This window comes from Rana temporaria, chromosome 5 (assembly GCF_905171775.1).
Source record: "Rana temporaria chromosome 5, aRanTem1.1, whole genome shotgun sequence".
In the NCBI taxonomy this organism is placed as follows: domain Eukaryota; kingdom Metazoa; phylum Chordata; class Amphibia; order Anura; family Ranidae; genus Rana; species Rana temporaria.
Genome location: NC_053493.1, coordinates 147,444,381 through 147,461,756, shown reverse-complemented (window position 1 = coordinate 147,461,756; position 17,376 = coordinate 147,444,381). Strand labels below are relative to the sequence as shown.

The following is a 17,376-nucleotide window of genomic DNA, read 5'->3' as shown; positions in this document are numbered from 1 at the left end:
ATTACATAAACCGTGCACTTTCTTTTAAAATACCAAAAATTGTTGAGCTCAACGTTTCATTAATATGTATTACTATAATACATATTAATGCCATATGGATTTTCGTTCTATGGTATACCAATAATTCCCCCCTAAAAAATGTATTCACCATGGTTAAAAATGAGCAGTTTTAAAACAAACACATTTTTTATAAGTTTCCCTTTTGTCTTGCAAGACAGTCATACTTACCTATTCTGAGTACATTGGAAAACTTCAAAAATAAACTTCTATGGAAACAAAGATTACCGTTAATACAAAAAAAAAATACACATATATATACATACATATATATATATATACATATATATACATATATACATATATATATATACATATATGTATACATACACATAAGGCATCTTACTTTCGTTTTACCATTCACTCGGCTCACTCAATTTGCATGACAATACAGCTGTTCACACACCCTCACAAAATAGAAGGGGGGGTCATTCGGGCTGTCAGCACTGAGTCAGCAGCTGAGAACACACGTCACACACTCTCAGTTTGACTTGTGTCAGGGAAAGAGAGGGGGGGTGGTTGCTCTGAACTATAGAACACCATTCCCAAGTTTTAAACCTTAACCAACACAAAACAAATCCTCATGCCATCACACATAACCTCACAATCCATGGATCTCACACATTTCCACACAACACATGTATCTAGGTCAAATATGACCTCAAGACCTTACATGTTCTATATCCTACTTACCCATAAACTCTGTTCATCATCACTTCTCTGGGGATGTGGATTCCCTATTAAAAATACTCACCTCATCAGTTCTGATATCCTACCATCCCTGCCCACCAAGCATCTCGCATTTCTCTTAAAAATACCATTTCCAGTCTGGCGATTCCCATCATTTATATATTTCACAGCCCAAGGTCCATATTTATCTATCATTTCTTCCCTCGGAGTCCAGTGGTAAGGTTCCCCACAGTTCGACTTCCTTTCCAAAGCGATTTGATTTCCCATCCTCTACGGACGAAGGACCTTGAGCTGTTCCGCAACCCTTAGAGGGCGCTTATCCCAAAGCTAGCTACACTTTGACATGATTGGGCCGGCGTTTACCTCCCCCGTTCACCTTTACCGATTTTTTTTCACTACTTGCCAGAACAATCTATGTACTGATTATAGTCCTTCAAAAAATTAGCCCGGAGATTTTCCAAACCAAATGGTTCAACCTCCCCCGCGGACTTTCCAAAGTATTCTAAAAGAAATGCTTACTGTACCACAGGGCTTCCCAAGCGCTTGGCTTGAAAGTACCCTTTTTCGAATATTGCTTTCCTGTCCACTGATCCCAATCTTTTATATATTTCACAACCCAAGGTCCATATTTATCTATCATTTCTTCCTTCGGAGTCAAATGGTAAGGTTCCCCACGGTTCGACATCCGTTTTGAAGCGATTTGATTTCCCATCCTTTTTGCGGACGAAGGACTTTGAGCTGATCCCGCAAAACCTTAAAGGTCGCTTTTTCCCAAAGCTAGCTACGCTTTGACCCCTGATTGAGTGGACTGGTACTGCCCCTCTGCTGATCTTTTTTTCACTACTTGTCAGAACAATAACTGACTATAGTCCTTCAAAAAATTTGCCCGGGGATTTTCCCAACTAAATTAGTTTTCCTCCCGTGAACTTTTCTGCAATATTCTAAAATAAATGCTTACTTATTAGATTGTTATGATTGCTTGCAGTGCAAGAGGCACCTAATTGCACTAATTTAACTGACGCTTACCTAATAATGATTTTTAGCAGTTACAATATAGCCAGTGTTTCCAGATTCAATTTCACCGCTTACAATCCCCAGTTATTTGTTTAAACAGAGGACTAGATTCACATACATCCAGATAATTCAGTGTGATTTTAGTCTCCGTTTCCACTGATGCGATTTGCCATGCGACCTTGGACCCAAAGTCGCATTACAACTCGCAGCCCATTGATTTCAATAGCACCTATTCCAATCTATGTGGCTCAATGCTGCAGCGACCGATAAAGGTACCTGCACCATTTTGATGCGACTTCTGGATAAAAAAAAAGGCATTCAAAGCCACACCACAGTCGCACTAAAGCTGCATTTCCAAATCGCACCCTGAATCAGGCCACATTGGAGTTGCACCAGTGGAAACGCAGCCCAAAAGCATAGGTGCTGACAACAACCGAAAATTAACATTTGTGAGATGGATAGGGAAGCTTTGCTCAACAAGAAAAAGCTTCATTAAGCACCTACCATGGATCTGGCCTTTATCACAGTATACAGCAACCAATACCAACAATTGGAAAAGATCTTCAAAAAGTATTGGCCCATTTTGAAAGAGCACAGAACTTTAGTAGCGGTATTGCCATCACGACCCAGACTCACCCACCGCAGAGCACCAACACCACGAACACACCCCGTCCACAATTCACTCGATCCCCCCAGGGAAGCGAACACCTGTCCAGAACCTGAAGGACTCCACGGATGCCAGAGATGCCCACCGTGCAAAACAACTAAACCCCAGCCTCTGAGAAAAACAACATTCAAGTCCCCTGTACATAATAGAGAATTCCAGATAAACTAACGTATTACTTGTAATAGCACCCATGTGACCTACGTCATAGAGTGCCGCTGCCGACTTCAGTATGTGGGCCGTACCATCAGACCCTTACGTGTAAGAACACGTGAGCACATCCAAAACATACGTAATGGATTCCCAAAACATAGTCTCTCTAGACATTTTGAGGAAAAACATCATAAGGATCCATCCTGCCTCACATTCTATGGGGTTGACATTATTAAAGACCACTGGTGGGGGGGGGGCAACAAAAAGATCCAGGTCTCACAAAATGAGACCCGTTGGATACACAGGTTGGGGTCTCTAGCCCCTCGAGGCCTCAACCTGGATATTGATTTGAACTGCCTTATTTCTAATTTTAAATTTTTTTTTTTTTTTATCACAAGTCACTTCTCTTTGCTGGCCTGCACAGGGTCCTGACTTTATTCATTCATCTATTTCTCCTACTAACGTGGAGGTTTCTTGGACACCAACTATTGGTGGAGGTTCACCAACTGAGTCACATAGGTTTAATAACCACTACACCCACACCTTATTGAATATTAATCATTATAGCGGCGCCATCGCCCCACTGTTTATTTACAAAAGCATAGGTGTGTTTCACTCACAAAGATTGGCCTAATCTCATTCAAAGGGTCAACTGCATAGAGGCACACAGGCCCAGATTCACAGTCAGCGGGGTAAATTGCGGGTGTAACGTATCCGCTCTACGCTACGCCTCTGCAACCCAGACGGGCAAGCGCTGTATTCTCAAAGCACTAGCTCCGTAAGTTGCGGCAGCGTAGCACAAATCAGCCGGCACAAGCCCGCCTAATTCAAATTTGGATCAGGGGGGCGTGTTTTTTTGTTTTTTTTTCTACTGTGACCCGACGTGATTGACGTTTTTGCCGAACGGCGCATGCGCAGTCTGTGGAATTTCCCAGTGTGCATTGCTCCAAAGTACGCCGCAAGGACGCCATTGGTTTCGACGTGAACGTAAATGACGTCCAGCCCCATTCACGGAAGACCCACGCAAACCACGCAACTTTCTCTAACTTCGACGCGGGAACGACAGCCATACTTAACATTGGTACGCTGCACTTTCATTCTATATATATCTACATTATTCAAAATCAGTCTCATAAACACATTCGCATAGACAAAAAGAAAAGGGTTAAGTTCTGAAAAGTTAGTTTGTTGTTAGGCTTTCAGACGGGTTAAAACAAAAAACTCTTACCCCAGCTCTGTCTACCATACCAGAAATCATTTCTATCCAAACTCTAAACCCTCCTTTCACACGGGGCACCATTTTGTCATAGAAAAATTAATAACGCACGTACATAATTAATAATCAGAGAAATATTAATATCGCACGTAAATAATTAAAATAAGCTATAAACACCTTTTTGTCTATATAAAAATTAAAACAAAGAATAGCGCTGCGAAAAAGAGAAAAGTATTACATTTATTGATACAGAGAAGAAACTTGTATTACTCTAATATTTACAACTATAACATAAAGGATATCACTTGTTAAAACAGAGATGATATCCCAGACACACAATTATACAAACATTAAGATGGCTGAAATTAATACATCAGTATCTCAAGACAATTCATAGGAAAGGAAAAGTTACAGAGATTAAGTTTAGGAAGAGAGAGATAGAGGGAAGGAGAGAGAGAGAGAGAATGAGAAAGGTATAGAGAGAGAGAGAGAGAGAGAGAAGGGGGGGGAGGAGAGAGAGAGAGAGAGAGAGGACAAGGGTTTACATCACCACTGTTCAGGTCCACATCTGCAGGGCAAGAGAGAGCTCTCAGAGTTTTCTCTCTGACCTTTATGCTCCCTTGCCCTCCTCTCCCCCCCTCCCTCCAGGATTCAAAATCCTCAGGATGCTATTGGTGTAACATTGCCTTACGAGCGGATTGGTTGAATCTCAAACTTAGATATTCATTGGTTCCGAGTTCCATCCGAATCCTGATTGGTTGCCCTCCAAGCCTCCTAAAGATGTTTCTAGCATGCACTAATCGTTCCTTTGATGCGTGGTTTGACCATTTGCTCCATTAGCATGCTAAGGGCCCCTACTGTGATGGGGCCTTTTAGACTATCAGAGCTTCCTTTCAAGACAAAAGGATGATTTAGCTCATTTAATTAATACCTGACACCTTTTACTGATTCCCACGACAGGAGATGCCTTCTACAGTACAAGCGTGGCCCTGTCATAGTAAAACATACATTTATCTTTTGCACTGGTATAAAATATGAAGTTCAAACTTTCCACCACATTCTTCAGTAGCAATTATTTGCAACATGAAAATTCAATTTGTAATTCATAGCTTTTGTAACTCACCTTTGAGCCAACTTACTTTGACTGAGACTGACCCAAAGCCCTGGGAGCTAGATGTGAGAGGTTATCTGCAGTCCTACAAATGCTGCTCTTCTTCATGTTGATACTAGACCTGGTCTCCAATACATGTCTCTCATAACAAAGCTCTGTAGCTAAAGTGTATATATACCGTAACTAAATATATATATATATACCGTAACTAAAACTAATTAGAACCTCTTTGGGAATTCTCCACATAATAACATAACTATTCAATTTAATATCGTTTTTTTTTCTTCCCGTTCTTGGGCCGTATTGACGTACAGTTTTTGAGTAGTTTGATGCTTTTTCCTTCTTCGCGGGAATAACAGTTGAATTCCATAAAATGTGGATTATTGTCTGATAGTAGTTATCATTGGTTATGTTGTCTATGGGAGAAGTGGTTTATTGAATTTTATTCACACTAGTGTAACCTGGGGGGCAGGTTGCAGGTACACAAGCTCCCTGGGATAGTAGGCTTTCAGGCACAGATACCAGAACAAGTGAAGTAGTGACAAACAGTGAAGTGTTTAATGGTGATATTTACAAGTCTTTATAGAGTTGCTGTGCAGTGTTCTGAACAAAAACAAACAGAACAAAATAGGCAAACAAAAACCTAGCCGTATCTCGGCTCTAACTGCACACTATGCGGGCCCTAACTACCAGGCTGAGCAAGCCTACCGCTTGTCAGTTGTCCACATAAACAGCTTTTTACCAACCTTTTAGCTCTCACAGACCAGCGTTGTCTGTGTTTCCCAGGCAGAGAGCAAAGGCTGACTGCTCAGGTGAGCTTAAATTAGCCTGGGGACGAGGACCAAGACCCGAACTGGATACTGGATCAGAGATCCCTGAACTTGTAGGAGAGGAGCCTGGGAGATGTAAAAACCCCGAACAGGACTTTTCCCAGCTCTCTCTGGGACGCTCTGCTACACTAGATATATGTATACTCTATTGTTGCAGACAATTTTGGAACTTTTTTGCAATTATCTTAGTATTTATGTACTGTATATCACAATTGGGATATTATTTATGGTGTTTTCAAGTCACTAATTGTAAAAAATATTAATTTATTTTCGATAGCTTAGTCCGTGCTTACATCAATCCTTTGTGTTTTTATAAAAAAAATGTGCCTGTCTAAAAATTAACTCAGGATAATTAATTAAGTCAGTTAAAATGTTTTTATAATATATATTTTGTTATGGAAGCACTGTAATTCTATTTAGCTGACTAAATTATTTGTTCAGGCATTCAGTTTTGACTCTGATGCCATAGGCATAGAATCCACATTGTCTGGTGAGTGTCAGAACAACAGAGGGAAGCACAGCACTGTCATTGCTTGCACCAAATAAGGAGTTTTTCACTGGCACAAAAGACTGCACCAGTTTATGGGCATTGACATAATTATGTAGGGGCAATATTGGACATTCATTTGGCGATTTTGTTTATTTGTTTTTTATCTCATTGTTTTTTTTTTTTTTCACAATATAAGTATACTGGATGCTTTGAGGTTTATATAATATTATCAGTGGTAGATTTAAAGGGGCAGCGCTATGAAGCCTGGATATCAGAGTGTTTAAGACTCCAACCTCTGGGTTTGGTGTGCTTATTCAAGTGGACAGGTTAGGGACCAGTTCCCCGTCTGGCATAGACAGTGGCAGTGATAGGGAAAGGTTCTGGTGGAGTAGGGAGAGGGTATGGACTACAGCTACCTCTTCAGCAAGTTTCTTAATTTGGGTGGGACTGGCCAGGTCGCATTTCGCTCCTCATGGCAGACACTGTCAGCATCAGTTGAGTCTTCTCAACTCTGTCAATACAGCAGGGTTTGACAAATTTGCTTGGAATCTAGGAGCCAGCTAAAAAAGTTAGGAGCCAGAAAACGCGCCCCGTCCCGCCAAGCTCGCGCGCAGAAGCGAACACATACGTGAGTAGCGCCCGCATATGTAAACTTTTTTTTAAACATCGCCTATGGAGATTTTAAAGGGTAAAAGTTTGTCGGCATTCCACGAGCGGACGCAATTTTGAAGCGTGACATGTTGGGTATCAATTTACTTGGCGTAACATTATCTTTCACAGTATAAAAAAATTGGGATAACTTTACTGTTGACTTATTTTTTACTGCTGAGCAAATACGGTGTGACAGAAAGTATTGCAATGATCGCCATTTTATTCTCTAGGGTGTTAGAATAAAAAAATATTCATAATGTTTGCGGCTTCTAATTAGAGGGAAGGAGATGGCATTGAAAACAGTAAAAAAACACACAATAAAACTGCTGTTTTACTTGTAATGCCAACGGCCACCCCCAGATGGCCCCAGGTCACAGAAGGAAGCTTGGGCCTTCACAAGGCTGCAAAGGCGCGGCCTAAATTACCGACCGTTGCGGGCCCGCCGCGGTGGAGGTGGGGGTGCACGGAGACACAGGATCCTGTGCCTCCGTGTGCCCCCACCTCCCCCCCGCGGCGCGATCGCGGCAGGCCGGCGACGGCCAGTAATTGAGGCCGCGGCGCCTCATTTACCGGCGGACGCCAGGTCACAATTTCTTGTCGCAATTGCGACCGGGAGCCCGGATTTTGTCGAACCCTGCATTACAGCATTGTCGGCATTATCCTAGCGCAGTTTCTTTTTACCATTTTCTAATACAGCATAGTCAGCAGGATATGCCCCTCTTTACAAGTGTGGAAGGAGGAGCTGGGACCATCATGGCACTGTTATGCCGCGTACACACGATAGGTTTGTCTGATGAAAACGGTCCGTTGGACCGTTTTCATCGGACGAACCGATCATGTGTGGGCCCCATTGTTTTTTTCCCATCGGTGAAAAAACGTAGAACCTGTTTTAAAATTATCTGATGGTTAAAAAACCGATAGAAAAAAAAAACGATCGTCTGTGGGCAAGTCCATCGGTTAAAAATCTACGCATGCTCAGAATCAAGTCGACGCATGCTCAGAAGCATTGAACTTCATTTTTCTCAGCACGTCGTAGTGTTTTACATTACGTGATACTGTAGTGGACACAGTGGTGTGGGAACAGGAAGAAAAAACTGTGGTGGTGACAGGCAGGAACCGCTTCATCTGAAAGAGGAGTCCTTGGTTCCAGCTCCACTGTCAGCCATGCAGAAGGCTATAAGGGGCTATATCTTGAAGAAAGAGATGTCCACATTCAAACAGGAGTTGGCCTGCCTAAGGGCGGAGGGATCAGAAGTGCTGCAGCGTGGCCGCTTTTGACATGTAGCCAGGAACTGTGGCCAGGCTGAATCCAAGAGTGCCCGTAGGCTTCCATTAAACTAATATTTCCCAGGGCTGAAGGACGACCCCACAAGACCATTGACACAAGGTGCCATTAGATCAGAAGCTATGGGCACACCATGTTTAGTGATTAACACAGAACAAAAGAGAGAAATATTTGGACAGCCGCACTCCTGGAAAAACTTTCTAAAATGTCCTTTAATGGTGAAAAATGTAATACACTACAATCCACAGCAAAAAAACGAAAACGGGATACGCAGCTGACGTTTTGCACTGATGCTCAGTGCTTACTCATAACTGATTAAGTGATTAAGTGATTAACACCCTAGTCAATGATCAAGAAGTCCCTTGCCTGATCAACATAGGATCTGAGGTCACTGTTAATTCTATGCCCAGTAATTCAAACATAGGACCAACTGGACCTCTTCTGGCTCTCTGTAAAGGCGACCAACTACTTGTGCAGTGATCCGGTTGAATTCACATGTTTCATTTGATTTAGACAGCCATCTTAGGTTAGGCAGAGTCTGTTTAAGACTCTAACCCCTGGGTTTGGTGCGCTTATGAGAGTTGACAGGTTAGGGACAGGTTCCCCGTCTGTCTGGGACAGTGGCAGCTATAGGGAAGGTTTTGGTGGAGTAGGGAGAGGGTAGGGACTACGTCTACTCTTCAGGAAGCTTCCCATTTTGGTCAGACCATCCAGGCTGCACTTTGCTCATCATGGTTGATGCTGTCAGCATTCCTGAGTCTTCTCAATGATGTCAATACGCTGCACCTACCAACAAGTTTTTTTCTACTTGCAATCTAAGTCCAGCTCTTACTGCAAAGCTACTGCTGCTTGACTGCTTGATCCAGGCCTCATTATACAGCTATTGCAACTTGACTGCGTTAGCAAGACTTTATTATACAGCTATTAGGGTTTTGCTGCTTGATCCAGTGTTTACAGCTTTTGCGGCTAGACTGCTCTCTGTTATACCCAGAGCTGTTTTTCTCAGAAAATAGGTGCAGGAACTCAACCACGACCCCGTTCAGATTTCACAAACAGTAGAAGGGTCTTAAAAGGGCATTAAATACCAGGATTGCATTACATACAGAGTGCAGAGTTCAGGAGGGTTACACACAGAGTGCAGAGCTATGACTTGTAAACACAGAAACCAGACTTCTGTGTTTACAAGTGATTGTGGTGAGCAGGCACCAAAGGGTCTGTGCCAGAGGTGGTGGAACTGAGTTCCCCCAAGTTCCCCCTGAAAAAAAAAGCCTTGGTTATACCTAATATGAAACCAATCTTACGTAGCCCCAGTGGAAGGAGGAGTTGATGTATAATTATATGTAATAAATAGTGTTGCTCACGAATATTCGCATTGCGAATATTCGACTCGAATATAGCATATTCGAGAAATCGCGCTTGTAACGATATTGCGCGCTGGACACGCGACTAGCTGTTGTGTAAGAACCATACAGCAGCCATGTTGTTTTAAAACAGTATAAGCAGTGGAAAGAAACTCACTCCCTCCCTCCCTTATTCTCAGGAATTCATAGGCATTCTACTTCAAAAGATCTGTTATCTCCTCCGAGAAACAGAGCAACCCAGGTTTCTTAATGTCTCCTGGCAGGGTTCCTGGCCTGTCGTAAAACTGTCGTCCTCTCACCTCAGAGAGTCCACAGACCCCTGTCGTAAATGCCTTAGACTCATAAACGCTGAAGACTAAGGAATAAGTATGAACGTTACACATGTTTCATAACTTCCAGCTAACTCATAGCACAGCCCAACAACAGACATATTTAGTTTCCTCAGATAATTTGTAACGTTTCGAGCCCAGACATGAATATGATCAATCATACGGAAGGCACCCTGGCCCCATTTATTCATCATAGGTAGATTAACCATGGTAGACTTGTCACGTTTGGACTTTTCTTAAAGCAAATATCACGCTCTACAATAACACGGATGTTGGTAGTCTGTAACTATTAGAACTGCAGAGATATGAATATGTATCACGAAGTGTACCTGGGTTATGGGCGTGAATGTGGACCCTCCCAGTAACCAGCCCCTAAATCAGATGACCAGACAATTGGTTACTGGTCGTGTCAACACCCCTTTTTGATGGGACAGAAAAGAGGAGATGCCAAGTCAAGGGAGTTCTCCTTTTACCATCCAAGCAAGAGCATCTGCCAAGTTTGAGAACCGATTACCCAGTTCATCGATCGAACTCTGATCAACCTTGGACATTAATTGCAAGTATTCTTCTTCTTCAATTCTACCCTATTACTTTGTCGCTGTATATTGTCGCTATCTCTTTAAAACATATTTTTCTGTAACACTTTATTGCACCAAGTTTGCCCTTTTCGTAATAAACCTTTTATGTTGAAAAGTGTTAACCTTGTCTCTAAAACTCTTAATGCAAGCTATGAACGAACCTCTGCCTTTTGAAGAGCGCTACTGGTGTAGAGTAAGGCCTCTGAGCAGACGCTTATTCTAAAATCCTAATTGGTATTGCTAATTGACGGGAGTACCAACGCTTCCTTATCAATGTTGGTGGTGGCAGTTAAAGGGTTAATTGTGTCATTAGCCCAGTGACAATCGCTCTCAGGCTACTAGCACTTAGATTGTGGTCCCGCAAGCTGGGAAATCTTTGTGCTGGGCGCAGCTGAGAGTGGCATTGTTACGTAAGTGACAGCGTGGTGTGAGGTCGGCCTGTCCTTCGTCGCAAGTTGGCGCGGAGGGCGGAGATCTGACACTCGCGTTCGTCACATATTGGCTGGCAGCGTAGCGGGATAGCTTTGCATTAAGAGCATTCAGTGCATTGTAAGGAATTAGATCTGCACTGAAGGATTGTAACCTTTTTGGAAACAGTCCTTAGAGACAAGCTGGTGCATATATTTTTTTTTTTTTTTTGTGTTAAAGAGAGACATACAGCAACAGCTCCTTCCTACCCCTTTTTCCTACCTCTGCTTTCTGTTCTATCTTTTCTGCTTGCAACATGTCTGGGTTATCAGCATATAAAAAGATGAACAAAAATGACCTAACTGCTGAGTGCGCAGGAAGAGGAATTGACATTAATGGCAAAAATCGTGAAGGCTTGATACATGCCCTACAGGAGTTTGATATCCAGGCAAACCAGAACCTGGAGGGAACCGGACCAGAAAGGGGTTCCGCTACTCCAGAGCCCAGTGGTTCAGAGGCGGCCTCACCGGATAGGCCAGCAGAGACTGACACTGGAATACCACGGATTGTTATCCCCAAGCCACCGCATGAGCAGGCCAACACCCCATTGCTTGCAACCAGCATGGACTCTCCTCAAATGCAGGAAATGCTACAACGCCTCAGGGAAACGGATCCTGTGATGTACCTGCAGTTTCTCGAGCGTCAGGCTGAGAGAGAGGAGCGCAGGGCTGAGAGGGAGGCTGCGCAGAGGGAAGCTGATCGTCGACACGAACTGGAGATGACTAGGCTCCAGCAGCAGCGACAGGTTCAGAACCCCGGATCCCTAGAGCACAGGGATGCCGCTCTGCCAGTAGCTCCGGCAGCCAAATTTCCTGTTATGGAAAAGGACAGTGACATTGACGTGTATCTACTGTCGTTTGAAAAAACTTGCCGTCAGTACCATCTGCCCCCAGCACAATGGGCCCGGTACCTGACGCCAGGGCTACGAGGCAAGGCCCTGGATGCTTATGTTGAACTGTCTGAAGAGCAGGGCAATGATTATGAGGCCCTAAAGGCTGCGATCATCCAAAAGTTTCAGCTAACCCCGGAAGTTTACCGGAAGCGTTTTAGGTCCTTGCAAAAAGGGCCTGGGGACTCATACCTGGATGTGGAAAGTCGCTTACGCACCACATTCCGGCAGTGGACTAAAGGCTTGAAAGCTGATTCTTTTGAGTCCCTGGAAGATCTTATGATTGAAGATCAACTTTTGCACATCTGTCCTACAGACGTCAGACAGTTTGTGCTGGAGCGAAAGCCAAACTCGGCTAAAGTAGCAGCAGAACTGGCAGATACCTATATCCACTCTCGGGTATCTGACCATCGCAAGGCTCCTCCGAACGGCTGGAAAGGAGGGAAATCTCACATGGCAACCCCTCCTCCACCTGCCAACCAAGTCCCTCAGCAGATGGAACCTGCAGTTCCTGGTGCCAAGGCATTCCTGACTAATAATCGCACATGCTACACCTGCGGGAAAGCCGGACATCTCAAGGCACAGTGCCCTGAGCAGAAGAAGCTGACATCACCTGGCCATCCGGCCAGCAACCCTTCTGCTGTACTGTGCGTCAGTGGGAAACCTCCAGGAACCAATGCCAACTTGCAGCCTGTCACCGTAGGCCACCGGACTGTAATAGGGTTGCGTGACACTGGAGCAGAAGTTACGTTGGTCAGACCAGAGGTGATAGAAGAAACAGACATCATCCCAGAGAAGTTTCTTACCCTCACTGGAGTGGGGGGAACCCTTTCCTGTGTGCCCCGTGCCTATGTTTTCATCGATTGGGGTGCTGGGAGTGGGATGAGAGAGGTGGGCGTCTCAGAGGAGATCCCTACTGCTGTGTTGTTGGGTGCTGATTTAGGTACCCTTGTTTCTTACTACGTCCCTGCTAAGAGCACCCAGGATGCTCCCACGGAACTCTCTGGACCTACCAAGGTACTGTGTACAGATGTTGGGGTAATATCTGGGCAACCTGTGGATGGACAGAGGGAGGGGGAGGGTGAAGTTGAAGTGCAAGGTCCTCCTTATTCAGAAACAGGAGAGGAGACCCCCTTGCTTGGGAAGGTAACTGATACAGGTTCCAATGATGCTGCAATGATAAATGTTAAATGTGATGATGCTGATGTTGATGTTGATGATAATGCATTGCCAGTTTTAGTGGTCACTCGCAGTGCTGCCAAGGCGGCCGAGGTGCAGGCCCTGATCGCAGAACAGCAGGAGGAGGTCTCTGGGCCCTCTCCCTGTTCTGACCCAGCGGACTCCACCTCTGTTGAGCCTCAGCAGCCGTCCTTGTTTGCCACAGGACTGCTGGCTGGGACTTGTGGTACCGCCTTTGAAACAGCACTGCAGACAGACCAAACACTAGCACAGCTCAGGAGTTCAGCTGATCGCCCCCCTGCAGAGAATTGCAAACAAAAGCTCTACTGGGAGAAAGGGAAACTGTACAGAGAAGGTTTGCCTGCAGAGGGGAATGAATCTGACACAAGAAGCAGGCAGCTAGTTGTACCCAGTCAATTTAGGGGACAGCTGCTAAAAGTGGCTCATGAGATTCCCCTAGCAGGGCACTTGGGAATTACTAAGACCCGAGGGCGGTTGATGCATAACTTTTATTGGCCTACGATGCGCACTGACATAGCTGACTACTGTCGGTCCTGTGTTACCTGCCAGCGAGTTGGCAAGGTAGGGGATGTACAGCGGGCTCCGCTAAAACCTTTGCCTGTGATTGACGAACCTTTTAAGAGGGTGGCGGTGGATATCATTGGGCCTTTGGCCATCCCTAGCAGTTCAGGCAAACGTTTTATCCTGACAGTTGTCGACTATGCCACACGGTATCCAGAGGCAGTGGCTCTCTCCTGCCTCCGGACAGACAAGGTTGCTGATGCTCTGCTGGGAATCTTCACAAGAGTGGGGTTCCCAGCCGAACTCATTAGCGATCAAGGACCTCAGTTTATGTCTGACTTGATGCAAGCTCTCTGTCTGAAAATACAGATGACGCATATCGTGGCCAGTGCTTATCATCCACAAACCAACGGTTTGTGTGAGCGTTTCAATGGCACCCTGAAACAAATGTTGTGCACCTTTGTGCACTCCCAGGGCAAGGACTGGGAACGATATCTGCCTCATCTGCTGTTTGCTTACAGAGAGGTGCCTCAGGAGTCCACAGGCTTTTCGCCGTTTGAACTTCTGTATGGACGGAGGGTAAGAGGGCCCCTGGACCTAATCCGTGAGACCTGGGAGGGCAAGATTGCCGACCCAGAGGTCTCAGTTGTGGATTACGTTCTAAAATTCAGAGATAAAATGGAGACGCTGGTGGGAATTGTACGGGAAAACATGACCAAGGCCCAGACCAACCAGAAACAGTGGTATGACCGTAATGCTAGAGAGCGGACCTTCAATGTTGGTCAGCAGGTGTATGCTCTGCTTCCCCTGCGGAAGAACAAACTCCAAGCTGCATGGGAAGGCCCGTACACCATCACCCAGCGCCTGAATGATGTCACCTACTTGGTAAGGTTGGGGGAAGGGAGTAGACGGCAGAGGGCCATCCATGTGAACATGCTCAAAGCCCATCATGAGCGCACGGCCTATGTCATGCCAGTCTGCAGCAGGCCGGAGCCTGAGGAGGCTGATCCACTTTTAGACCTGCTAGCTGACAGCAGGGAGGTAGACTCAGAACTCCTGATTAACTCCAAACTAACCCCCACCCAGGTACCTGGGCTAAAGAGAGTGCTGGCAGTACATGGTAGCAGGTTTACAGGGAAACCTGGGAGGACGCACCTCGCTATCCACCAGGTGGACACCGGGACACATCCACCCATTAAACAGTCGGCCTATCGTGTCTCCTTGGAGGTGCTGGCTGACATGAAAAGGGAGGTGGAGGAAATGCTGCAGCTGGGGGTGATTCAGAAGTCCCACAGTGCCTGGGCATCCCCAGTAGTCCTGGTCCCCAAAAAGGATCGGACGACCAGGTTCTGTGTGGACTACCGGAAGCTGAATGCCATCACCACTGCAGATGCCTACCCCATGCCCCGGATTGATGAGTTGTTAGATAGGCTGGCGGCCGCCCACTATATAACAATCATGGATCTGAGCAGGGGGTACTGGCAAATTCCTCTGGCCCCTGAGGCTCGGGAAAAGTCGGCTTTCATCACCCCATTCGGCTTGTTCGAATTTACCGTCATGCCGTTTGGGATGAAGAATGCCCCAGCTACCTTCCAGAGAGTCATGAATGATTTACTGGAGGGGCTGGAACCCTTTGCCGTAGCCTACCTGGATGACATCGCTGTGTTCAGCCCTACCTGGGAAGAACACCTGATGCACCTGTCACAGGTCCTGGACCGATTGACCGATGCCAACCTGACTGTCAAACCCAGTAAGTGTCAGATCGGCATGAATGATGTGCATTACCTGGGACACCAGGTAGGAGGAGGCACCCTGAAACCCGAGACAGGAAAGGTTGAGGCCATCCTGGCCTGGCCTATCCCCCAAACCAAAAAACAGGTTATGTCTTTCTTGGGGACCGCTGGCTACTATAGGAAGTTTGTAGGTAACTATAGCAGCCTGGCCAAACCTCTGACTGACCTAACCAAAAAGAAACTGCCCAAGGTGGTGTCTTGGACACCAGAATGTGAGCAGGCATTTCAGGCCTTGAAGGAGGCGCTGGCCAGCGCCCCTGTGCTACAGGCTCCCGACTTCACCCGCCGTTTTCTAGTGCAGACGGATGCCTCTGCCTATGGATTGGGTGCAGTCCTGAGCCAAGTGGATGATGCCGGAGAGGAGCATCCCATCCTCTACCTGAGCCGGAAGCTGCTTCCCAGGGAAGTAGCTTATGCCACGATCGAAAAGGAGTGTCTTGCGATCGTGTGGTCTCTCCAGAAGTTACAAACGTATCTTTATGGACGGCATTTCACTGTGATCACCGATCACAATCCCTTGAGCTGGCTAAATCGTGTTGCTGGGGAGAATGGCAAACTACTTCGGTGGAGCTTAATTCTGCAGCAATACGATTTCACCATCCAGCATAAGAAAGGCAGTGCCCATGGAAATGCTGATGGGCTGTCACGACAAGCCGAGCCCGCCGGAGTCGGTTGCGTCAGGAGGGAAATTGTAGTTCCCTCCCATGCAACCACCTAAGGGGGGAGGTGTAACGATATTGCGCGCTGGACACGCGACTAGCTGTTGTGTAAGAACCATACAGCAGCCATGTTGTTTTAAAACAGTATAAGCAGTGGAAAGAAACTCACTCCCTCCCTCCCTTATTCTCAGGAATTCATAGGCATTCTACTTCAAAAGATCTGTTATCTCCTCCGAGAAACAGAGCAACCCAGGTTTCTTAATGTCTCCTGGCAGGGTTCCTGGCCTGTCGTAAAACTGTCGTCCTCTCACCTCAGAGAGTCCACAGACCCCTGTCGTAAATGCCTTAGACTCATAAACGCTGAAGACTAAGGAATAAGTATGAACGTTACACATGTTTCATAACTTCCAGCTAACTCATAGCACAGCCCAACAACAGACATATTTAGTTTCCTCAGATAATTTGTAACGTTTCGAGCCCAGACATGAATATGATCAATCATACGGAAGGCACCCTGGCCCCATTTATTCATCATAGGTAGATTAACCATGGTAGACTTGTCACGTTTGGACTTTTCTTAAAGCAAATATCACGCTCTACAATAACACGGATGTTGGTAGTCTGTAACTATTAGAACTGCAGAGATATGAATATGTATCACGAAGTGTACCTGGGTTATGGGCGTGAATGTGGACCCTCCCAGTAACCAGCCCCTAAATCAGATGACCAGACAATTGGTTACTGGTCGTGTCAACACCCCTTTTTGATGGGACAGAAAAGAGGAGATGCCAAGTCAAGGGAGTTCTCCTTTTACCATCCAAGCAAGAGCATCTGCCAAGTTTGAGAACCGATTACCCAGTTCATCGATCGAACTCTGATCAACCTTGGACATTAATTGCAAGTATTCTTCTTCTTCAATTCTACCCTATTACTTTGTCGCTGTATATTGTCGCTATCTCTTTAAAACATATTTTTCTGTAACACTTTATTGCACCAAGTTTGCCCTTTTCGTAATAAACCTTTTATGTTGAAAAGTGTTAACCTTGTCTCTAAAACTCTTAATGCAAGCTATGAACGAACCTCTGCCTTTTGAAGAGCGCTACTGGTGTAGAGTAAGGCCTCTGAGCAGACGCTTATTCTAAAATCCTAATTGGTATTGCTAATTGACGGGAGTACCAACGCTTCCTTATCAATGTTGGTGGTGGCAGTTAAAGGGTTAATTGTGTCATTAGCCCAGTGACAATCGCTCTCAGGCTACTAGCACTTAGATTGTGGTCCCGCAAGCTGGGAAATCTTTGTGCTGGGCGCAGCTGAGAGTGGCATTGTTACGTAAGTGACAGCGTGGTGTGAGGTCGGCCTGTCCTTCGTCGCAAGTTGGCGCGGAGGGCGGAGATCTGACACTCGCGTTCGTCACAGCGCTATATTTCGAATTTCGCG

The 17,376-nt window shown here is 45.6% G+C and overlaps 1 protein-coding gene across 1 annotated transcript; it reads left to right on the top strand.

Annotated features, from left to right (window-relative positions):
- Nucleotides 1-11,482: 11,482 nt before the first annotated feature.
- On the top strand, nt 11,483-16,976 carry LOC120940401. The gene has a single exon (XM_040353233.1). It carries the CDS (start codon nt 11,484-11,486, stop codon nt 15,996-15,998), a length of 4,515 nt encoding a protein of 1,504 aa, XP_040209167.1. The 5' UTR covers nt 11,483; the 3' UTR covers nt 15,999-16,976.
- Nucleotides 16,977-17,376: the final 400 nt, after the last annotated feature.

What these genes read in the sequence shown, in the direction of transcription:
- LOC120940401 (XM_040353233.1), top strand. Translation starts at nt 11,484, where the DNA reads ATGCTACAACGCCTCAGGGAAACGGATCCTGTGATGTACCTGCAGTTT.